Source organism: Melopsittacus undulatus, chromosome Z (assembly GCF_012275295.1).
Source record: "Melopsittacus undulatus isolate bMelUnd1 chromosome Z, bMelUnd1.mat.Z, whole genome shotgun sequence".
Classification (NCBI taxonomy): domain Eukaryota; kingdom Metazoa; phylum Chordata; class Aves; order Psittaciformes; family Psittaculidae; genus Melopsittacus; species Melopsittacus undulatus.
The window spans coordinates 25,478,110-25,503,583 of record NC_047557.1 but is presented as its reverse complement, the minus strand read 5'-3'; the positions used below and the strand labels follow the sequence as shown (position 1 = coordinate 25,503,583).

Sequence of the window (25,474 nt, the reverse complement as noted above, 5' to 3'; positions counted from 1 at the left end):
CCGCCGGGGCGCAGGCTCCGTCGCCGCTGTCCTCGCGCCCACCTGGGCACCATGGCCGGGCCCTGTGCGGGAGGCCGCGGCCGCCGCTTCGTCGCAGGCGTCCGGTGGCGGCCGACGGGCGGGCGCTGAGGAGCGGGCGGTCGGGCATGGCCTCGCCCCCCGGCGGCGAGCAGCGGGCTCTGCGGGAGCGGGTGGCGGCGCTAGAGGCGGACCTGGGCTCCTGCCGCGGGCAGCTGGAGCGGGCGCAGCGGCGGCTGCGCCGCACCGAGCGCCTCTACCGCGAGGCGCGGGAGGGCAACGAGGCGCTGAGGAGACAGGTACGACACGGCTCCCGCGGCCCGCGCCTCTCTCCGGGCCGGGCGGCAGCCGGTACCAGCCCTGTCAGGCATCCGCGCTGCCGTTTTCCCCCCGCCTGATATCCTTGGCTCCCTCCGCCCGAGCCGGGCTCATGGGGCAGGCTCTCCTGGCCTGCGGGAGGGACTTCAGCGACCAGCAAGAGTGCTGCTGCATCTTCTGGCTCCAGTTTGCTGTCCCGAGTCAACGCTCAAGGTTTGGCTGGAAAGGTGGTGGTGTGGGAGTGGTAACGTCTTCTCAGCCACAAAGTTGGTTTCGCAGTCAGAAGGAAAACTGCATTTAGCAGCAGAAGAGAAGCTTAATAAACAAGGTGAGGTAAAGGAAGAATGAAAGAACTGTCCTATGGATTCTTTTGAGGGTGGTGAGACGTTGGCACAGGTTTCCCAGAGGAGCAGTGGCTGCCCCATCCCTGGCAGTGTTCAAGACCAGGTTGGACGGGGCTTTGAGTAACTTGTTTTAGTGGAAGGTGTCCCTGCCCATGCCAGGGGGGCTGGAACTGTATGATTTTTAAGTTCCCTTTCAACACAAACTGTTCTGTGTTTTCATAAAATGCAACAGTTTGTCACCACTGAACGGTGTTGCTTGAAATCCAACTTTTCAGGGTGGTAATCTTAAGAATAACTTTGGTTAAGTTTTTATTTTTCTTTCTAAGTGCTTGCCATTATTATTATACCCTTTCTGAGCAGAAATTATGTTTTTCATTATGCCAGCCATTCAAGTAAAAAATTGTGTGCTGCCACCCAAAAACCGGTTGAAACACTTGTAGTGCAATTGTGTTGTTTGAATTATAGAATATGGAATAGCCTGATACTCTTTTCTGATGTGGATTCCTAAAATCCAGTGTTGTGTTCTGTAAGATGCTGTTCTTCTTTCAGGTTGAAGAGCTCACTAAGGAAATCCTCAATAGGAAGGAGAAGGATACATATAGCGTAGAAGTACAGACAGAGGACTATGCTGCATGGTCACAAGCAGGTAGAAAGGGTGATGATTGCTTTAGCAGGCATTATTTTATATAAAATTTATTTCAACTCTGCATTAAGGTCAGTAACCTGACATTATCTTTTGGACCATTTCCTACTTATTCAAGCCTTTCCTTTTAGAACAGGATAAAACATAGCATGGACTGTAGCAGAACTCATGTCATAGTCTGTTACATAGTAATCTCATGTATTACACACATACATGCTTTGCCAGATTTCAGAGTACATTAAAACAACATACAGTTTCTTCAGTAAGAATAGGATAAATTTGAAGCAGAGGCACTACCTAATAATTGATTTTTATTAGGCTACTTGCACCCGTAAATTTCCAGTTTAAGATTTAGGATCCTTAAACTGCATTGTGTAAAATACTGCTTTGGTAATTTATGCTACTTCCAACTTCCTTTCCCTTCCCACCTCACAGATTTTTACTGCTATGAAGATTACTACAATCACACTGATACTCAGGATTGTGCAGATGAACTGCCAGTGCAGCACAATCATGAGACTGAAGGCACTGAGCATAATTCCACAGAGGAATTGCAGAGAAATGTTAATCTTCCATTAAGGACGGATAGCCCCAAAGTTGCTGAAGTTGGAGCAGAGGAAAATTTCATCCAGAATTCACAGGTTATAGAAATGTTTGGGGTTTTGCCATTTTTGAAGTCATCACCCTATTGGTATTACATTTCAAAGATGTGCTTTGGTCTTGATGTCACTAGGGAGGGAAGCAGGGAGTTGGGGTTTGGTTTTGGGGGGATTTTTTTGCTGGTTTTTTTTTTTGGGGGGGTGTTGTTTGTTTTTGTTTGGTTGGCTGGGGTTTTTGTGTGTGTGATGGCTTAGTGCTGATAATAGCAGGCAAACATCCTTGCGCTATGTAGCTAGTTCTTTCTGTAGTATGTTCCGAGTGTAACATAATCCTAGATTTGTTTAAAAAGAACACAAACAGAAAAAAACTATGTCCTACATAGCCTGGAAGCATGGCATTAAATCAGTAGGGTATGTTCAAGATGGTCATGCTAACTATCTGAAATGTACTTTTTCTTTTCTTCCACTGATATAAGGAGACAACAGAGACAGAAAGGAAGTTGTTGGGGGGGGGGGGGTTATGTGGCTATTTTTTTGTGGTTTTTTTCTTCATTCTGTTATCCAGCAGCTTAGCTGATTTTGTGCCTTAGCATCTAGCAACTGAAATGGAGCAAAGAAGAAATCTTTTTCAGGAATGTACTGAAAGAAACTTGCTGCGTATGTTGCTCATCACGGCTACTTCTGAGTAAAGGTTGGGGAAAAGACACAGTAGGAGTTTATCAGTAAACTACAGTTAGATTTTTGTCTTCTTGTTTAATAACTATTGAAACAGTCCAAGTCCATCAAACACTAATGTGTTTTATTTAAAATAGGGTATTGTAAAGTGCTCATTTTTGGAAGAAAATATAATTTGTTACTTTCTGGTATCAGGAAGCAGAAGATACTTCATTGCCAGAGGGTTCTTTGGCAGAGAGCTTGAGAGCTGCTGCTGAAGCTGCTGTTTCACAAACCGGATTTATTTATGATGAAAATACAGGACTGTATTATGACCACAGTACTGGATTCTACTATAATTCGGTAAGGATTATTTTCAAAACCCTTGGTGTTTTTTCTCTCTTGAAAAAGTTTTAGTAGTAAAAGTTGATGTGAGCAAAGAACTAAGATCGAAACTGACTTTGATTTGAAAAACATGTTACTGAAGGTGAATAGTAATGAAAATTAGTTGTTCAATGATTTCAGTCAGTTTATTTTCACCAAATTGAATCTGGCTTGCCCTTGAGGGTGATATCCCTGTCTTCTTGACCTACGAGCTTTTCATCTTGTGGTCTCTCCGGTCCTGGTGAGGAGGAGGATTGAAGAGCCTGGCTGGACAGGCCACCAGGTAGTCAGCCCTTGTCAAGCCACCACATTTGAATTTTGGTTTGGTTTGTTTTTTTTTTAAACTTAGTATATGGTTCCTTATTAAGTAGGTATCTCTTTGATGAGTGTATTTAATGAAATGATGATAACACTGTTACTTGGTCCTTATAAAGGAAAATCAACTATATTATGATCCAGCAACTGGAATTTATTACTACTGTGATGTGGAAAGTGGCCGATACCAGTTTCATTCACGAGTGGATCTGCAGTCTTATCAGACCTCTGGTACTCAGCACACCAGGGATAAAAAAGGGAAAAAGAAGAGAAAAGAGCCAGAGCGGATTACTGCAAATGACCATAAGGTAACATTAGAACTGACAGAGAGAAATCACAAAACCTAGGGCTTTTTTTCATGATGCAATTTATCATGTGGGGTTTAGTTTTATGCTGAAGATGTATGCTTATTTCTGAAGGATTCAAACATCCTTAAACTGTATACAGCAGGTTGCTAATGTGTGATAAGTGTTCAAATAGTTTTCCATTGAGTGATTAAGGATGGAACTCAAAACTTCAATCCCCTCACTTTTTCAATGTTATTTTATTACGGTACAACTGTATAGATCCCTAAAATTGAATGTCAGCAACCACACCAGAATGAATTCAGGGATTGTGTGGGCTGGATTTACATCAGAATGTCAGTATTACCTCAGTGTCTTGGTTTGGGGGCTTTGGCTTGTGTTTTTTTTTTGTTGGTGTTTTTTTGTTCTGGTTGGTTGGTTGGTTTTTTTTTTTAAATTCATATGGTGAATCAAAAACTGACTAAAAGTTTGGAAACACATGCACACACCACCACTTCTTTGTGATTTTATTCCAAAGCTCACGCCATTGACATTTTACTGTATCTCTAACATCATTTAGGATTGAGGAAACATCTGTGAAGTTCAAATTCTTTGCATATTATGTTCTCTTATCGCTGTTTTATTTGTTCAATACATTTTTGTTGTCCACAGTGCATGGATAAGCTGTAGATCTTAATAAATTATCACTGTAAGGGACTGAAGCCTTATTATTCAATGCATAATTCCATTATGTGGGCCTCAGTCAAGCTGATAGGTTGAAATCTGAAGTAATCGTATTAGTGCCCAGGTACTCTTTCTTACATAACAGTTACGTAGCGCCAGTACCAAGTTTGAAAATTTTGTATCAGAACTTGAGATCTTGTGAAAGATTTCAAAATGGAAACTGTTTACATTAAGAACCAGTGAAGGTAGGTTAAATGGATAGTGGTAGTGGATTGACTGCAGATTTTATAAATAAACAGATGCCCTATCCCTGGCGATGTTTAAGGCCAGGTTGAATGGGGCTTGGAGCAACCTGGTCTAGCGGAAGGTGTCCCTCCAGATGACAGGGGGGTTGGAACTAGAGGATCTTTAAGGTCCCTCCCAAACTCAATCATCCTATGATTGTGTGATTATAGCTGATGTGGGAGTTTCTTCTCTGAGAAAACTTCATGTAAACCACTCTGTTCTGAAAGCTTGAGGTGTATGCATAGCAACAGTAATTATAATGATCATTTAGATTTCAGAGAGAGGAGCTAACACAGTTGAAACTAGGAGTTTTACCAGCATCCAGCTTCTGGGCAGGTTGTGTACAACTGCTGGATTAGCATTCTGTCACTCTCAAAAGGCATTGTTAATACAGAACTTTGTTCATCATGCATCAGGAAAGCAGAATCGAAAGCTAGTAGAAATAAGGGTTTAATTGCATTATTGTATAATGCAGTTAATAAATCTCCTAAATTTAGTCTTGTCAACTGTTACATACTTACCAAAATACACAAGTGTATTTATAAATGGTCTGTGGCACGTTTGCTCTGATCTGACAAATAACATTGTCTACTTTTTGGGATCCAGTCAGAGTCTGCTTCTGTCATTTGATTTTTCTAGAAATAGATGCTTGTCTTTAGCTTAATTTATGTTGATACAATACTTTTTATATAGATGGTTTGTTAACAACTCTTGTGTGAAGCTTTCACAGTCATAAGGTAGGAAGTAGGCATCCACTTTCTGATGTGTTCTACTGATAGTGAGCAGAATACTTTGATTTATTTTGAATTAATTTGTTTGACCAACAAGATAACAGAAAAAACTTTTAAGTCATATTGATTAGTACACAGATCTTTGTGTCTGTCAACAGTAAGTGAAGGTTAGTGTCATAGTAAGAATCAAGACCTTTTCTACTTTTTTAAAACAAAAAATGGGAGCGTACAAAATAAAAAAAATTACTCTTTAAATTTCAAAAAGGAAAATAATGTCTGTTGTAAATATCATTTACATAACTGTTAGATTTAGACAAAACAAAGAACCTGTCCTGTTTTACATGCTCAGTTCATTCTTATGTGGTTCTTAATCCTGTAAGAAATTTGTTCCTTAGTTTAAAAAAAAAGTTACATCAGTATAAAAGATTAATCTTTTATTCTAACAGATCTTAATTTTTTTCTGTTATAAAACAAAAAAAAATATGATGCACAATCCAGTTCAGAGATGCTTGGTGTTTCTTGGCAATATTACTGTTGTTCAGTTTAGTGAGGTATTGGAAAAGTCACTAATTAGTTCATGCTAGTTACTGCATTATTTACATCCTGAAACAAACCCCAGAATGTCTGGTTTTAAGTAGGACATTGTGTTGAAGAGTTGTCTATTGAAATGTTTTTCTGAACACTTAGGCACAGCCTTCTCCTTTTTCCTTCCATAATTTCTGGGAAGTATGTTTTACTTGACTTTCTATAGCCAGTACAAGTTGGAGAACAGTTTAATTTATTGCCTGGTCTGTGGACCAGTAATAGTGGTAAATAAAGCAATACCACAGGCTAATTATGGGAATATGTCATACACCCTTGAATTTCATTATGCCTAAATGAAGATGAGGTGGTTTACTAGAATATGCATGTGAAACAAGGAAAGACAGTGAACAGTAGTTCTAGAATCTCAAGTACATAAAACACTCACAAAACTTTTCTTTCTTTTCCAGTTAAAGAGTTAAATATAAGCAAGTTTTGATAGATATGCAGTATTACTTAGAAGTAGACAAATAAAAGAAATATGAAAATTTATCAGCTACATGTATATATTATTACAGCAGATATTTCTGTGTGGATGGTACTGATAGCTATATAGTTTTTACAGAAATTGTATGTGAATTTTGAATGATTTATTATGTTTAAACCAAAATTAATACATTTTTTCAATCTAAAAGATGGTAACTGGGCTAATCTGTTAACCCTATTTCTGGTCATAGGAGGATTTTTTAGTTGTGGTTTAGTATGTAGCTATTGTGAAGAATTTAGAGTACTCAGCTATGTTACATATAGTATCTATTTATGAGTAGCAAGTTGGGGTGCTTAGAAATACAGAAATGGCAAGTGTAGTCTCCACCAATATTGCAGCATTCTTGAAAAAGCAACATAAATCTGAGGATCTGAAGAATAATGTGTTAAAATATTACTGTATTTTTAACAAGCTGCACTACAAAACAGAAAATACTAGTGAGTGTCTTCTAAAATGAATGTACTTCTAATTGTAAAAAACAAAAAGCAGAAAGTAACTCCCGTGATTAGTATCTCCTGAGGAATGTTCCTGATTTATACAAGTATTTCGTGTAAAGAGAGTCTTCTCAGTCACCAAACTTCTGTATTACAAATAGTTTTCTTTTGACTTATGAAACTAAGCATGCTGCCCACATGCTTGCTTTTAATAGATGACGAGGGATTTTATTTGCTGGCTTGAAGTATTAAGTAGCCTCTGTGCAGCTCACATAAAAGGATTGGTGGAATACATTGGAACTTTTGGGCATACAGTTCAGTTCTGATACCTCTTTGTAGTGGAATACTGAAAAAAAGTGGGGCAAGAAATACCATGTGATCTGCTGTACAAGAAAAGCCTTTACATAAGCAAATTTGGAAAAGTTTAAAAAAAATTAAAAAAAAATTAAAAACAACCATGAGGTTGCATAAATGGTATCGTGATCCCTGGCCCAATATCAAGATCCAGTGCTGCTATATAGGCTGGATAATAGACTATGTGTCGTAGTGATCACATAGTTCTGCTTGTTGTACTGGTGACATTAGAAATACGCAGCAAAATTTAGATGCAGAGTCTGCCATATGCCATTTTTTTCCCAGAAACTGTTTTTGCAGTTTAGTCTTAAACTACTAGTAAATTGTATTTCAGCATGATGCTCAAAATTAACTTCTGCCATGTTCTGTTCCATTATAGATATGTCCTATCTCCTTCTGTAGGAGAGACAAGGCTTTCGTAGTAGTATTTCCCTTAGAACTCTTCAAGCAGTGATTTTTTTTTTTAATTTTTTTTAATCATGTGTAGTTTACTTTTGCTGATATTCGTCCCATCTTTAGGTACGTCAGTTGACAGAAACCATGGCTAATCTGAAGATTTCTTCTTTTGGATTGGCAGCTTCTGGTGAAGGTAGAGTTGAGATAACAGATACATTAGTCTGTGGATGTTTACCTTTAATCTTGATACTTTTATTAAAGGAAAACTAATATCTAAGATACCTATTTTCCTAAGGGAGCTATGTTTTTGGAAGCTATTTGACCAAAATCAGTTTATCTACAAAGTAACTTTGAAATATATTTGAAACACTGTATAGGTAAAACATCTGAAGAAAACTTTGATGACAATTCTAGAATATTTGGCAAGAGACATAGTTAGCATTACTGTGTTAATGTACAGTGTCCTAACTAAACAAACTATGCATTCTTTAAGTAAGGCAAATTTATGTTTCCTGTCTTTTCGGAGCTATCCTCCTGTGTTTAGAAAGGCTTCTTTATGATACAGAAAGAGCTTTGCTCTTTTTCTGGCTTTTAATCAGACTTTTTTTGCATTGGAAATTAAAGTATTGTGTAGGGTGGAAAAAAGTAACTGAAGTACTTGTGAAACAGTGCTAGCAAGTAAAAGCTTAGTCATCTGAGTGAAAGCTATTTAAAAATGTTTGAAAATGTTTTAGTAAAATACTTTTTTTTAAGATTAATATTTCAAATTGAGAGAGTCAGTGCTAAAGTTCTAATATTCAGCCATTTAGTTTAGAAAGCTGAGTGCTCATGATTCCATTAAATCATCTGCTGAACTAGCAAATGAAGAAGCAACAGACTACACATTTCTGAAAAGTTGTATTTGTACATACTTGTATGTTTTATACAAAAGAAATTGATTTATAAAACAGTAGTTTAAACAGTGCACTTAAAATTAAGCTAGTTATATATGCTAGTTATATATATGCTCACGGTAAATTCTAATTTGTAGGCATGCTGATGGATTGCATGAACATGCATGTTGATCATAGAACAGTTAGGATTGGAAAGGACCTCAAGATCATCTAGTTCCAACCCCTCTGCCATGGGCAGGGACACCTCACAATAAACCATATCACCCAAGGCTTCATCCAACCTGGTCTTGAACACTGCCAGGGATAGAGCATTCACTACCTCCCTGGGCAACCCAGTACCTCACCACCCTAACAGTAAAGAATTTCTTCCTTATATCCAGTCTAAACATCTGCTGTTTAAGTTTCAACCCGTTACCCCTTGTCCTATCACTACAGTCCCTAATGAGTAGTCCCTCCCCAGCATCCCTGTAGGCCCCCTTCAGGCGTAATACAGAAAAATACGAAGTTTCGAAAGATAGAATATCTTGCTCTGTCACAGTAAGGCAAAAAGTATAGCTAAGTGCTTAAAATACTTTAAATTTTTCATTAAAATATTTGTGACTATAATCATTCATGTATGTTTTAAGATTGTCAGTCTGCATTTCAGAGGGTTGTTGTAATTGGTAGTTTGTGGCCTATTTTTTATAAAGCAAAACCATCAATTCCAGTCACATTAGCATGATTTGTAATTCTTACAAGATCAGTCCTCATGGGATACATAAAAATCCTGATTTCACTTGCACCTTTGACTGTCTTTTTATTTTGCTGAAATGCAAACTAACTCGACCCTGTAGTCAAGAAGTAGTTTATTATGGAGCAGAGTCATCCTACTTCTCAATTTTATTCATGCTTCATGAGAGAAAAATCAGAGATCATGTGGTGATACCCAACAGATAAAAAGTTTCTCAAAGCTGAATCACACAGAGGTCATCTGTATCCAACATGTGACTGTTAGGGTAGGTCTACTGACTATTTAGATATATTAGGCAAAGCAGCACAGAAAGGAATGTGTATGTGCCTAATACAGTGGTGTAGAAAGCATGGTTATAATAAGTGTGTACTTGCATACTTTGTATACTGTATTGTGAGAGTTCTGTATTGGAAATGGAGAAACTGGCTGCTCATGCCCTGGACAGGTATGTTTTTCGTTGGGTAAAAAGATGGCTGGATGGCAGAGCCCAAAGGGTGGTGGTAAATGGTGTCACATCTAGTGGTGTCCCTCAAGCCTTGGTGTTAGGGCCAGTATTGTTTATTGTCTTCACTGATGATGTGGATGAGGGGATTGAATGAATCCTCAGTAATTATGCAGATGACACCAAGTTGGCTAGGAGTGTTGACCTGCTGAAGGACAGGAAGGCTCTGCAGAGGGATCTAGAAAGGCTGGATATATGGGCTGTGGCAAATGATACGAGATTCAACAAGACAAAGTGCCATGTCCTACACTTGGGTCACAACAGCCCCATGCAACGCTCCAGGCTTGGGGAAGAGTGGGAAAGCTGCTCATGGAAAAGGACCTGGGCATGCTGATTGACGGAGCTGAACATGATCCAGCTTGTGCCCAGGTAGCCAAGAAGGCCAATGGCATCCTGGCCAGTATCAGCAATAGTGTGGCCAGCAGGGCTGGGGCAGTGACCATCCCCCTGTGCTGGGCACTGGTGAGGCTGCACCTCAAATCCTGTGTTCAGTTCTGGGTCTCTCACTACAAGGGAGACATTGAGGTGCTGGAACTGGTTCAAAAAAGGGCAAAAAAGCTGGTGAAGGGTCTGGAGCACAAGTGTGATGAGAAACAGCTGAAAGAACTGGGATTGTTTAGCTTGGAGAAGAGAAGGCTCAGGGGGGACCGTATCACTCTACAGCTACCTGAAAGGAGAGAGTGATGTGGGCATCAATCTCTTCTGCCAAGTAACAGGACAAGATGTAATGACCTCAGGCTGAGCCAGTTGAGGTTTAGAATGGATATGAGAAATTTCTTCACTGAAGGGTGCCCAGGTGTTGGAACAGGCTGCCCAAGGAAGTGGTGGAATCACTGTCCCTGGAAGTGTTCAAAAAATGGATAGATGAGGCCCTTAGTAGTTTTGTGATAGATGTGGCAGTTCTAGGGTAAAGGTTGGACTTGGTGATTTTAAAGGTCCTTTCCAATCTAGTTGATTCTATGATTCCTTGAGTTTGGGATGAATGATAAAATATCCTGGCAAAGAGAAATAAAGTGCATTGCTAATATTTGGTAGGTCATTCAGGATGGTATTTACTGAATATTCTGTTTACTGCCAGTTGCTTGGTTTTTTAAGCGGTGGCTATGTGGACGCAAGATATTAGGTGCTGTTTGCATAGTTACATGTTACATATGTTCTGTGTAAGTACTTGTAATCATATATAGTGCAAAAGGATTTCTCCAGCACAAGTAAAGACCACCTCAAATGCTTTAAGAATTTAGCATCCCCACTCAGCATCCCCAGCCTTAATCTTCAGACGTCACCAAGATGAGTATTTTAATGCAGACCTGTGAAATCATAGAGTAGTTAGGGTTCTAAAGGATCTTAAGATAATCTAGGTCCAACCATGGCATGCCATGGGCAGGGACACTTCCCACTAAACCAGGTCACCCAAGGCTCTGTCCAGTCTGACCTTGAATACCACCAGGGATGGACCATTCACAACTTCCCTGGGCAACCCATTCCAGTGCCTCACCACCCTCACAGTAAAGAACTTCCTTCTTGTATCACTCTGAACTTCCCCTGTTGAAGTTTTAACCCATTACCCCTTGTGCTATCACTAAAGTTCCTTATGAAGAGTCCATCCCCAGCATCCTTATAGGCCCCCTTCAGATACTGGAAAGCTGCTACGAGGTCTCCATGCAGCCTTCTTTTCTCCAGGCTGAACAGCCCCAACTTTCTCAGCCTGTCTTCATACAGTAGGTGCTCCAGTCCCCTGATCATCCTCGTGGCCTCCTCTGGACGTGTTCCAACAGTTCCATGTCCTTTTTATGTTGAGGACACCAGAACTGCACACAATACTCCAAGTGAGGTCTCATGAGAGCAGAGTAGAGGGGCAGGATCACCTCCTTCGACCTGCTGGTTACGCTTCTTTTGGTGCAGCCCAGAATACGGTTGACTGTCCTTTCCAACCTTAACTGTTCAATGATTCTATGACTTGTGCAGGTTCAGGTTCTTAAAATGTCTTGAACCAGACCCTCTCTTACAGTGGGTCCAAGGTCTTCATTCTCACAGTCCCTTGCATCTGCCTTCCAGGACTTGGGTGGTGTGGTCAGAACCTTTGCCAGTGAGGACTGCGGCAAAGAATTCATTCAGGACCTCAGGCTTCTCCAAGTCCTGTGTAGCCAGTTCTCCTGAAAGTTTCTGGAGGGGGCCTACATTGTCCTTAGTCTATCTTTTATTTGCAGTATATGTATAGAATCCCTTCCTGTTATCTTTCATATCCCTAGCCAAGTTTAATTCTAACTGGGCCTTAGCTTTCCTAACCTGGTCCCTAGCTTCCTGGACAACATCCCTGTATTCTTGCCAGGCTGCCTGTCCTTGCTTCCACTTTTTATAAGCCTCTTTTTTTCCTTTGAAGTTTCCTCAGTAGCTCCTTATCCATCCAAGGTCTCCTGGCCCTCCTGCTGCACTTCCTTCTAGTTGGGATGCAACACTCTTGAGCTTGTAGCAGGTGATCCTTGAATATTAACCAAGAGTCTTGGGCCCCCTTGCTCTCTAGGGCTATATCCCATGGAATCTTACTCAGCAGGTTCCTGAAGAGCCCAAAGTCTGCTCTCTTGAAGTCCAGGGCAGTGAGCTTACTGCACGCTCTTCTCACTGTCTGAGGATCTTGAACTCAACTATCTTGTGATCACTACAGCCAAGTCTGCCCTGAGGCATCACATTTCCAATGAGCCCCTCCCTGTTGGTGAGCACAAGGTCAAGCACGGCGCCTCTCCTTGTTGGCTCCTTTATTGCTTGCAGAAGGAAGTTGTCTTCCACACAATTGAGGAACCTCCTGGATTGCTTGTGCCGGGCCGTACTGTCCCTCCAACAGATATCAGGGTGGTTGAAGTCCCCCATGAGGACAAGGGCCTGTGAGTGTGACGGTGTTCCTGTCTGTCTATGGAGTGCTTCATCCAAAGTCTTCTTGATCAGGCGGTCATAACATCATAAAATCATAACATGATTAAAATCCATATTCTTTAGGAATGCAATTTTTAAATCCTCAGTTTTGTACAGGGATTTCTAAATGTGAAGATTACATTTTTATCAGTCTTTAACAGAGCTACTTAGTTTGTTTACTTTCCTAACAGTTGATTGTAGCAATAGTGGAAAAAATAAAACAGCTGAGAACTGGTTTAATGGTCATATTGGCAGACTGTATGTGCAGAATGCTTCGTCTGTCTATAAAGTTTTTTTTTAATTCCTGTTTTCAACCTGGAAGAAAGTGTACTCTTTAGTAACCAGGTTTTGAAACAGCAACTTTTTATTTTGTAATGTAGAATATCTGAAGTGATACCAAAAATTAGTATCACTGGGTTCACTGTGGAGAAAGACCTGAATGTGTGGAGTATTATACTTGGGCATCAGTGCGTCACAGCCATCTCTTGCTCTGCTTCAGCTGTGATTTGAGTAGACCATTTAGTTTCTGCTTTCAGAGTGCATGAGTAAAACTTTGATAGGTCACAGTATTACAGGAAAAAATAGATTTGCAGAGCACGTTGGTGTATTGGATATCAGTCTAATATATATACCAAACATGTAGACAAGGAAAAATACACTGGAAAAAGTCACTCATAAAAGTGAAAATCAGATTTGCCAAAAAGATTACTTTTGGCAAGATTACTGTATCTTTTATTTAAAATAAACATCCTTTTCCTTCCTTGTCTTGATACTTCAGAGGACTCCAGGAGGACAGCTAGTACATTGTGGAGAAACCCTAACCAAATCAACAGTCTTTCAGTTAAAGCATGAAGTCTTTTAAAATGTGATGGGTTTTCCTGACAATCTGCCATCTTACTGAAAGTATTTCAAAAGTACACTGTAAAGTTGTATCCAACAGCTGGACTGGTGGGCTCAAAGGGATTCTTGTGTTTGTCTTACACCCATGCCAACGAAGAGGTTTTACAATTCTGAAAATTGAAAGTGCTTTTATTTCCATGATATTAACGTTCACATTAATGCATGTATCTTGAAATATCAAATACTCTATATGAGAACTCACTGAAAAAAGTTAAATTTTTGTTGTTTTTTTTTAACTGATGTGCTGCAGCGTTTGGTACAGTTCACGGCAACTGAATGCGTTCATTTTGAATTTAAGATGGTAAATAATTAAAAATATGAGAGGTTTTTTTATTTATCTTTTCAAGCCAAACCATTTGTGTTCATTTTTCTTTTCCTTTTTCTTCTTTTTTTTTTTTTTCCTGAGATGAGCATAGATTAATAGGTAAATAGATTGAGAATTAAATTTTCAAGGTAAAAATTACTCTGACAAAATTATTATGACATTTTGACATTTTAGATTTCTCACTTTAAAAAATGTTGATGTTCTTTTTTTCTGCTGATGAAATGCAGTGGTAAGGATCTTATCTGTCTGTTATTCAGTGGAGAAATTTGTTGCAGTACAAAATGGATACTCAGTAGAACTGTTTCACATAGCATAAACTAAATTCTCTCCAGTATCTTGATGAAAGGCTTTTTTTAAAGTTTAAATTCTGAAAGGAGGAAGAACAGGTGATTAGGCAAGCATGGGTGGGCATTCCAGATATTCTGGACCACTGTGGGAAAATGTGAGAAGAAGACAAAACCAGGAGGAAGATATGATGAAGATCAGTTAAAGAACTTTTAAACAAGTTGCCACAGTTGAGTGAGAGAGGGACAGAAGTAAGTGTCATAAAGTCAAAATGGAAAAATACTCAAGATGCTGTTGTACCAGTTTGAAAGTGAGGACAAGGATCTTGAGTTTTGTGTGAGAAAAGAGGAGGCAGTAAGTGAAGTTTAGAAGAAGAATGCAGTCTCCCACATAGAAGATGGTCTCTGTCAGTCATGCCTAACAGGACGTGAAAATGTTTCTACTGAAATGCTCTCTTGACTGCATATACAAAGCTTCCTGGAAATCTTAACTGTTTCTTAATAGTTGTAAAAATAATTCTTCCTAGTGAAGAATTTACTTCCAGGCTGATAGCAGACTTCAGAATAACTCGATCTGTAAAGAATGTAACATTCTGTAACTCCCCTCCAGGATCTGGACACAGAAGAGCAGAAATCATCTAGCATTCTGAATTGCTTTTCCACTGCTGAGCAGCTAAGTTCTACTGAAGAAGAGGAGTCTCCAAGCATAAGAAAGAAGACTAAAATGGACACAGAACCACAAAACAGTCTAACAGCCAAAGAATCTATTTCTACAGACAATATAAATTCACATTCTTGCAAAAGTACACCGGATGCGGCAGCACATGCAGATGACAGGAGAACAGGAGACACAGAGAGTGAGCCAGAAGAAGGTGAAATTACAGATTCTGAGTGTGAAGCATACAGCAGTGAGGATGAAGTAACAAGTGAAGAAACTGCTTATTCAGAAGACTCAGAAAATGAAGGTGAATTATTATGGCTTTTATGTATGATATTACAGTATTTTTACAGGACTCCATTAAGAACTAATTACAGGAAAACAGTCTGGATAATTTAAAAAAAATGAATACATAAAAGCACGTGTCTTAAGATACTTTGAATTAAGAAGTTATATATATGTTAGTAGCATTTGTTTCTTTCTTTTTACTTGCACAGAAGTAGTGATGTATTTGTAAAAGCTCTTTAGAGGTATAGCATCCTGTGCTTGTGTAGAAACTCACTGGTGGTATAAGATTTGTTTAGATTAGCATAGGGACAGGAGAAGAGAAAGTCTGTTATGAAATAGAGATTCTAGTACAGAACTCACAGTAATTTCATATATTAACTCCAACAAATATATAATATCTTTGATACTGTACATGAACAGTCATTGTGAGTCCACTGTGGTGAAAAGGATCTGCATGGAGTACTCAGTACTAGTTGAAATCCCAGTTTGTATTCCAGTGGCAACTTGCAAGAAATGGGTATAGAGAGGAAATCTGTATGCAGTTCTGTATCAGAGATGTTCTAGAATTGAACTGTCTTTTGGGAAAAAAAAAAACAAAACAAAACAACAAACCACCAAAGAAACAAAAAAAAACCCAAACAAACCAAACCCCCAAACCCTGTGAAAACTGTAATGCAGCCAATTGTAACTATGTATATGCAAAGGATACAGGTAAGCAAATGCACAGAGTAAAACACAACCTCTAGAAGTCTGTACTGCAGCCTTTGCCCTGCTCACAGTTAAATAGTCAGTTCGTCTCTTCTGTTCTCATTACTTTACTTACTTAGCTACTTATATTCTAAGTGATTAATGCCATTCAAAATGTGCTTGCTCTCATCAGGCTTACAGACTTACTGCCCGTGCTGTTTTCTAATAAATTCTGCAATAATGCTGGAGTAATAAAAACTGGAGACAGTTTCTCACCTCTTTGTACCTTGTGAACTGGTGTCTTCCCATCTATCCATATCTGTTTCTAACTGACATCACTGGAGACAGTTTTTGCAAATGTACTTCCCAAGAACAGAATTTATAGAACCATTGGAATATAATTACTTAACTGGTGCAAAAAAGCATAGGTATCTGTAGGCTCATCTATTATTTTTTACTTCTTATATTGGTACATAGTTCTATAAGAGTAAAAGCTAGTAAAATAAGTTTGACATTTGAGTTATCAAATACAGAGTTCTGTATGCATTTGGTTTGAGATGTGGTGAACAAATAGGGGCTGCCTTTTCTCAAACTAAAATTGTATTCTGTTATCACTAATGACCCATAAATTTACAGTATGAAATTTTATTAATGTATTTATATTCTATTATTTTCACTAAATGGTTGTGCACATGTAAATGACGAGAATTAGGTGAACCTTTTTAATACTTCAGTATGCAGTTAGAAAGCCTTTGAAGCAGTAGTCTCATCAAAGTTTTCTCAGATGTGGTTATACATTTATTTTTCTGAAATTTGCATAGGATTCAGCCAGATCATGGCTGCATGTTTATCAGTTATTTGAAAGCTATGGGCTATAGGGATAAAACTGTAATTTGTTGGTAGTAACAGTATTGGGTTTTTTATATAATTACAGATGAAGAAAAGATCTGGCCTCCTTGTATCAGAGTGATTGTAATAAGATCACCAGTTCTGCAGACTGGATCACTTTATATTATCACAGCTGTGAAGCCTGCTACAATTGGAAGGTAAAATTGAGTAGAATTTGCTATATACATATATATATATATAACACATATATATATATATATATATATATATATATATATATATATATATATATCTGAAATTGTACCTCACTTTGAAAGCTGTGGAAGCCAGTCAGGATTGCTTGTCCCTACTCTTTGTGCTTGTCCTCCTAGCATGCAGAAGTTGTGAGGTACTCTGGAGTTAGGTTAGCCCACATTTCGGTCATGTCACTTAACGTCACGACGGCTGTGATAATAGCATACACAGTTAATTTTAGCTCAGCAGTCAGTGATTGTTAATGATGACTTGATCCTGTGTCTGAGCCCTAATGGCAGCGTAACTGCAAGTCATTCTTTGAAAACAGTTGTTTTCTAGAAAGTAAGTAACGTTTTTTCAGAACCACTGATAACTTTCAGAAATGGAAGAACACACTTTAGAAATTCAGGATCATGAGGAAACATATTCTGGAGTTCCTCAACACGTTAAAATTCCAGTAGGGTTGGTTCATCATTTTTAAATACTAAAATGGCTGGTATGTATTTTTTAAGTTCTACTATTAAAAAAAAACAAAATTTGTTCATTGTGGGTGATGAATTTAGGGATGAATCAATGCTTTTTTCCACATTTATTGAAAACCCCACTTCTCCTTTTCAACTGCTCTTATCTAATGCTGAAGTGTTTTGATTCGTTCTTACATCTTGAGTGTTCTAGGTACATTTTTGTGAAGATTAACAAATGATAATTCTTGTATTTTGCATGTAAGTCCTTTGCTAGCTGCGTTGCTTCTTCATCCCCTGGTATAAGGAACTAATACACAAATTCTTGCTCCTACTGCAGTATCTTTGATTTAAAAAAAAAATTATATCAGCTACTCTCTCATTGCTTGTATTGCTTAACATTTCCAAGAAGTCAACTTCAGCATTGAGTATTGAATACCAACTGAAAAGCGTAAAAGATGCAGAGTTCAGACTATTATTTACAGACATTGTATGAGTATAAACGTTCAGATAGAAATAACAAATTTATAGATAAAAAATTAACGGTACAGCTTGATCATATGTTTATTGTCTACTGTGTATAGTTTATGGATGGAAGAAGGGACCTGAAGCAAGTACTCACATGGCCTATAGAGCAACACAGTGGTTTATATCTGTAAAGCTCCCCAGTAGCTCAGAAGGAAAGCATAGTATTAAAGTTCTAGTGAAATGCACATATTTCTAATTTGTTGTGATTTTATATATCAACTTGCCTTTTCAGAGAAAAAAGTGTTGGACACACACTTGAGATTCCTGAAGTTGGAGTCAGTAAGGTAACTTGTTTCTCTCTTCTGAATGATAGATCGTCATATGAATGAAGCTTTGTATTTTATGTTTTTAAATTCTTCAAAACCTTACATTCATTTTCTTAAGAATGAGATATTTGAAGTTAGAAAAAGAAAAACATACAGTATTTTCCTAAATGGGAATTTAACATGAACAGCAGTGCGATTTCAAAGTCTAGAAAAGGTAAATTTGATTTTTTTTTTTTAATTGGACTTTTACTAGTCCACAGTGTAATTAATGCACAGTAAAAAAAAATAAAAATTCTTTGAATCTTGCATTTATTAGTTGTTGAACTGGAAGAAACCTTACTGTTCTGTAAATTACTAATGGTATGTAGAATATTGATGTACCTAGTTAGAACTTTCTCATAAAGTAATCAAATGCTTGCAGTTTAGGTAGACTAACAGGTTTAACTTTGTTTCTTAAAGGCAACTGTATAAATATATAAGTGATGTACAGGGAGTTTGAAGATTTAACATCATTTCTTTCAGTAACAGGTCTTAATGGAAAACTTTTTGTCTGGCTAAGAAGGATTAAAAATAAATTAATGGCTCTTGCAGACCAAAAATACAGCACTCTTAATAAAAGAAAATCTAGATTGACAAACACATGTCATCCAAACAAAAAAAAAAAAAAACCAAAACTGTCTGCAAATGCAATATCTGAGATACACTTTACTGTTTCACTATGTCTAGTTCTGATTAATCAACCATGCATCATATTTCATACTGATAATTTCCAGAACAAATCTTTTCCTGCTATTAATGACTTCTTTTCAGGCATGTATTTGAAATTAGATGCATGAAGAAGCCAAGTCTTTTTATTTATCTGTGATGCAACCATTTTAGTACGTGCCTGTTTATATGAGAAGTTACTTCACTTTGCAGATAAAGACTCAAAGGCAGGAAAATAAATTACAGATCTGTAGGACCAAAAAGTTGACTACTAGTTTGTGTACCTTGTTATTCATAGTTAATAGCTGTGTACCACTTTGTCATTTCCTTGAGTGTAAAGTGAGATTAAAAAAAAAAACACTGCACCCTGTAGATGTAGCATCTTCAGAAGAAGTTTGGGTTCATCCTAATCAATAAAACAGAGCTAGGAATTAAATTATTTATTGAATGAGCTAGTCATTCTTCACTGTTATGGGAGTATTCCTGTTGTAAATGCTAGCCATTCTACAAAATGCTACTTTGATTTCTTTATTTTTTTATTACTGAATGTAGAAACTCCATTATTGCTCAAAGATAAGAAGAGATTTGGCTTTAAATGAACATTTTCTTCCCAGATTGATTATTTTTTTCTCAACTGTAACAAAAGGGAACTTTGCTTGTCAAATTTGAAGCAGTCACAGGATTTTTTTAGACTTCTGTTTTTTACTGAGACCCTTAGAAGGCTGCAAGAAATGGATGTTGTATTTTGCTCAGTGGCCATTTTTGGAGGTAGAGCATTGAGTTTGGAGTTGTGTTTTCTCTGTTCAGTGTCTATATAAAATTGCAACAACAAAACAAAAAAAATAGGTTGTTAGTCTCAGTATCAGCAAGGATATAAAAGAAACAGCAAATGATGGTTAATCATTGTGTCCTGGGTCATGAGCACCAAAGCCACTCATTTAAAATGTATTCTGAAATCTTACTTTAAAATAGCATATACATTGTTAAGTATTTCCTTAATAAGAACACTTCGCTTAGCCTTCTATTTATCAGTTCCATGCAGAAGTGTATTTTGACCACGATTTGCAAAATTATGTTCTTGTGGATCAAGGCAGTCAGAATGGAACAGTTGTTAATGGAAATCAGATTCTTCAGGTGAGTACCTGTTGCTTATAATGCTACATTGAAGAAAACTTATGGCAAATCACTAAAAACATCATTGTATATTATTTCAGACATTTATCTTTTCATTGTTTCCCTTCTCATTTTAGGGCTATTTACAATATTTTTGTTTTCTTTATATTAGGTTGCAACTGTTGCAGTTGCTAGTGTGAAATACCCACTGCAGTTGAATACTTATCTGTATTTGTCAGACTAAGATGAATTAATTATGAAAAGTATTCATGAAATAGAATACCTTTGGAATAGAAGTACCCTTCATTAGTAACTAATTAGCATGGCTTTCAAAACTTTCTTTTGCTGTAGCCTAAAACAAAATGTGATCCCTACATCTTGGAACATGGAGATGAAGTGAAGATTGGTGAAACTGTGCTTTCTTTTCACATACATCATGGCAGTGATACTTGTGATGGATGTGAACCAGGACAAGTCAGAGCACATCTTCGTCTTGACAGGAAAAAGGAATCTTCTGGTTAGTAATGTTATTGAGGATATGTTTGTTGGTTAGGTTTTCTTTTTCATTTTGGCTCTTTATTTTTATGGCTATTTATTTTATAAGCATAATAATTACTTCAGCTTTCTTACAGATTTTTTCTTACCTGGGAACAATGCTACAATACATGTGTCAAGGTTTAAGTCCAGCCAGTAACTCAGAACCATGTAGTCGCTCTCCCACTCCCCTCCTTCCTCCCCCCGGCTCCCGGAGGGATGGGGAGGAGAATCGAATGAATGTAACTCCCACAGGTTTAGATAAGAACAGTCCAGTAACTCTGGTATAACACAAATCACTGTTGCTACCACCAATAATAATAATGATAAGGGAAATAACAAGGGAAGAGAATACAACTGCTCACTACCTGCCGATCGATACCCAGTCCAACCCGAACAGTGATCTAGTCCTTTTGGGTAACTGCTCCCAGTTTATATAGTGGGCGTGACATGCTGTGCTATGGAATACCTCTTCGGTTAGTTTGGGTCAGGTGTCTTGTCTCTGCTTCCTCCCAGCTTCACCTACTCCCTGGCAGGGCATGAGACTCAGAAAGTCCGTGGTCAGACTAAACATTACTAAGCAGCAACTAAAAACACTGGTGTTATCAGCACTGTTCCCAGACTGAAAGTCAAAACCACAACACTGCACCAGCTACTGAGAAGGAGAAAAATGACCGCTACTGCTGAACCCAAGCCAACATAATGATGTATTTTTTTCTTGGTCTGTAATATTAGAATAAAAATTCTCACAGTTGTCTTAAGTTCAAAATATTGTTACATAATTAATTAGAAAATCAATCCTGTGTTCTTCCTTTTAGTTTGCCCAGCACTTAGCAAAGAAGAGAGAGAGATAGTCAGAAGAAAAGCATTAAAAAAAATACGTGAAAAATATGGTTTACAGGTGAGTTTACAATAGAAGTTGATTAAGGGTTTGATGTCTGCATCTATTTTGTGATTCCTATATTAAGCCATAGAATTAATTGAATAAGGAGAACTTTAAAATTCATTCAAACTTCAGCCTGGTAATGATGGCAATAACATCACACACATACCATACAAATTATGACTGTAGGGTAAGAAACCACAATGATAACTAGGGCTTTTTGTTATAAGATGGACCTAGTAGTTTAACTCAGATTTGTCTTTTGTACACTAAATATTAATTATTTACAAACCATTACAGAAAAAATTATAGTAACAGGTGATGAAAGTTCTGTTAAAAGTTTAGGAAAAGAAGATTCATTCCATTATGTGCAATACTCTGCATCCTTTTGAGATTAAGGTTTTTATTTTTTTAAAAAGTAATTTCAACTTTTATTTCTGCAAATTAAGTTTTTACTAAATTGCAGTGCTATTTTGTATTTGGAAAGGAAAAAATAATGAGCAACTGAAAAATGGAAGGAAGAGGGAAATTTTTTAAGTTTTTATTTTAAGTCTGCTTTGCTATAGAAGAAAGCCAACATGAATGTACAGGCAATATAGTATGTAAGTATTCTAGTTACTTCTGTTCTGAAGATTATTTTTATGAGGTTACATCTAGCACTTGTCCTAAGTATTTGTGTAGAAAGCAGAATGACATCATTTCTCTCAAAATTCTTGAGGTACCAAAATAATACCAGTATAACATATATGCACATGCTTAGTTCTGTCACCTATTCTGAAGAAATAACTGTAGAGGAGCAGGCAAATGCTTAAACAGAAAGCATGTCTGTATAGTTTTCTGATTAATATGGCGAGATTGGTTCTTCAGAACAAGTGAAGATTCAGGAGAACCTGTTAATTTATTTACAGCCTCTGTGAAATTAATGAATTTGGCAAAATTAAATTATTATGTGATGATGGCAATAACATCACACACAAACCTTACAAAGTATGGCTGTAAGGTAAGAAACCACTAAATGAGAACTATGGGGTTTTGTTATAAAATGTAGAATTAATGAAATAGACTGAAAATGCCTTACTTTTGGCGGAAGCATTGGAGTTATCAAAAAATAAAAAATGTAAAGTCCACTTTATTTCTCCTGATGGTATTTAACCTGCTGATAAAGAACACAGAGTATGAAGACAATAAAGCAGTGAAGAATCCAAAGTACAAAGACAGAGCGGGAAAACGCAGAGAGACCATTGGAAGTGAAGGAACCTTCCAGAGAGATGATAGTCCAGCGTCTGTTCATATGTAAGTTTGCTGGGGGGATAGGGAGACTGATTTGAATGGAAGCGAGGCATCCTCTGTGTCTTCAGTGAATCTAAAAAAATTATGATAAAGAGGTACTAAGTTGTTACTAGGATATAGTTTGTTAAGTATTCATTACCTACATATAATGTGTTAAGAGATCTAGAAAATAGTAAACTATTCTCACTTAGTAGTAATAAATGCTCTTTCTCACCTTCCATACAGAAATCAGTTTGGCCGTTAAGAACGGTTAGATCACTTCCTTACCAACTAAAAACAGAACTCCTCACCTGCACTACTGACACCTTCAATATTACCTATTTTTCAAGTGCCTCAGCTTCTGTTTTTCTCATCCAGTCCCACTAATGGTACACATGCAGATTTTTCACCTGCAGTTTCTTTCGCTGTCAATACCCAGCCTATCTTAGGACACAACAGCACTTGCTTTAGTCTTCCTCTTTGATCATTCCTTTGTTTCTGTAGTTGTGGGGTTTTCTAAAAAAACACATGAACTTGTAGGTTAGTAAAAGGAAGTATGAGACAATGAAATGTGTGTTAGGATGATTTGGTGGTGAGGCAGGAATACTGTCTTTTACCTAGTGCAATTGGTTCCCACCCAGAAGTTAATCACAGAAATAATTAAGTAGTTCAGAAGGACTGTTATGTTGATATTGATCAGGGGCTTGAAATAACTTTGGTAATATTAATGAAAGAACTTGCAAAATGTAGCACTAGTGTATCCTGCATAACTCTTTGTGGAAGTAGGAAAAGTATCATAGTTGAGTCCTGATTTCTAGAGCCTGCACATTTCTCTCCTTCAGTATTTGGGTAGAGAGCATACTCTTCATATTAACTCTTGTTTATCAGTTATCTTAAACTTTCTTGAAAGTGAAATCAGCAACAGCAATAAAGGACATAAAATGCTGGAGAAGATGGGATGGAAGAAGGGGGAAGGCCTGGGCAAGGATGGTGGTGGTATCAAGGATCCGGTAGGTCTGTCTGTTTTTTCCTTGAAGCAAAAAGGGATAGAAATGTATTTGCAGTGGAAAATGTGCACTTGTAAGCTACTATTAACTTAAAACATTTTAAATTCTGGTTAGGAAGGAATAATCTCAGTAGGCCTAATCTCAAGTCACTTGATTAATAAAGTATTTTGAAATTTTTCAGTGATTTTGTTCCTTAACTAGAAAATGCCAGTAATATCCATGCTTGGTACGAAACAGGGGAGTACAGGCAGCTTCTAGCAATTAAAAAATCTTATAACTGAATATAAAGTTGGGAGGAAGATTGAAATAATTTTAGGTGATAAGAATTCAAGATGGACTTGGTGGAATTCTTCAGTTTCTCTGAGGCTGATGTGGCACAAAATCAAGCTAGATGAATGAACCATGAGGAAGAAACAATTGGCTAAAGTCACTGTAGCCATCAAGTTCTGGGCCTCTGTGGCAGCCCCATTTTGTTCACCAGGGATGTGCTTTTGGCAGTAGGGCTGCTCAGAGCAACACTGTACCTTTTGTTGTTGGACTACACAGCACAGGGATTATACACTGTTGACTTAGTGAGGAATACTTCACAGTTAGTGGCAGGTTACATCATTCAGCATTCCAGCTCATAGTTCCAGAACTGGTGATTTGACACATCTTTTTAATAGTACTTTAGATGTCTGCATATGATCTAGGTATGTTCTTCGCTATGAGAGTTTGCCAGTGAGGCACTGGCACAGGGTGCCCAGAGAAGCTGTGGATGCCACATCCTCAGCAGTGTTCAGGGCCAGGTCTGATGGGGCTTTGAGCAACCTGGTCTAGTGGAAGGTGTCCCTGCTTGTGGGAGGGGGCTCCAAGTAGATGAGCTTTAAGGTCCCTTCCAAACAAAACTGTTCTATGATTCTATGTTATTAGAGGCTTAAAGAAAAGCACTTGGGGATGGGGGTTGGAATTAGTGTTGCAAAACATGATGTAAAAGTATTTAGAATACCTAACTTGCAGTTACCATATTTAATGTATTTGACAGATCCACCTTCAGTTACATAAGACGCATGCAGGTTTGGGTACCAGTAGACCAGCTTCAGCTGAAGATGTTCAGATCATCCAGAGCAAGAATAAAAAGAACTGGGATAAAGCAAGAGAAAGGTTTGCTGAAAACTTCCAAGAACCAAAATCACAAAAAGATACACCTAAGATTGTACCTTGGGTTAGAGGGACTTTAGAGTAAAGTCCCACAGCAGGGTAATTCCTGTGTGTAAATAGCTGGGAGAGAATTTATTTTTACTCTTTGTTTCTTTTGCTAAAGCAGAAGTTTGGCATATGTAAAATACAGTTGTGGATAAAAATATACAAGACTAACTCTTATTAATTGGTTTTCTGTCGTTTTCATGCTTTTATAAAAACACATTTTTAAGAAAAAATGGAGTTTAGGGGCATATTCAAATGAAGTACTTGGAACTGATTATCATCAAGAGCAGGATGTTACCTCAGTTGTGTTTAACACAAGTCTTCATGGAAAGTCAATACATCTGTTGAATTAAAATATTATATACCTTTAACATTTGAACAGTGGTTAAAAATAAATAAAAAAAACAAGAAAAAATCCCTCAGGCCCCTACTAACAGAGTATCATATTGCCCTTTTCCTTTCCTCTTATTTTGTGCTTATTCACAATTGCCATGAAATGCTCAGCAAAAGAGGTAAACCACCCTTAAATTCATACAGTTTAGTACTAGTTACATGTCTCAGTTAAAGAGGGGAAAAAACATTGTTTTTTAAACAATTTATCAATACTGTTAAAAAATAAATACTCCAGAAATAAATTAACAGGTAGCATTAGTGAAGAAAATACTGTTCAAGAGACTGTTTGTAGCCAAATTTTCTTCTATGAAGAACTTCCTTGAGATTTGTTTAGTAAATTTCATGCCTTTAAAACAGAAGG

The 25,474-nt window shown here is 37.6% G+C and overlaps 1 protein-coding gene across 2 annotated transcripts; it reads left to right on the top strand.

Annotated features, from left to right (window-relative positions):
- On the top strand, window positions 1-24,897 carry AGGF1 (angiogenic factor with G-patch and FHA domains 1). 2 transcript variants are annotated; one of them, XM_034072686.1, is made up of 14 exons: window positions 1-317; window positions 1,230-1,326; window positions 1,759-1,964; window positions 2,793-2,939; window positions 3,395-3,583; window positions 7,636-7,705; window positions 16,621-16,732; window positions 17,991-18,042; window positions 19,762-19,863; window positions 20,194-20,359; window positions 21,195-21,277; window positions 22,425-22,552; window positions 23,439-23,538; window positions 24,560-24,897. In XM_034072686.1, exons 1-14 carry the CDS (start codon window positions 147-149, stop codon window positions 24,758-24,760), a joined length of 1,824 nt encoding a protein of 607 aa, XP_033928577.1. In that variant the 5' UTR covers window positions 1-146; the 3' UTR covers window positions 24,761-24,897. The 2 variants fall into 2 exon arrangements, with proteins under 2 accessions (XP_033928577.1, XP_033928576.1); XM_034072685.1 differs by lacking the exon at window positions 7,636-7,705 and adding an exon at window positions 14,664-15,018 and having other exon boundaries at window positions 3-317.
- The last annotated feature ends 577 nt before the right edge of the window (window positions 24,898-25,474 follow it).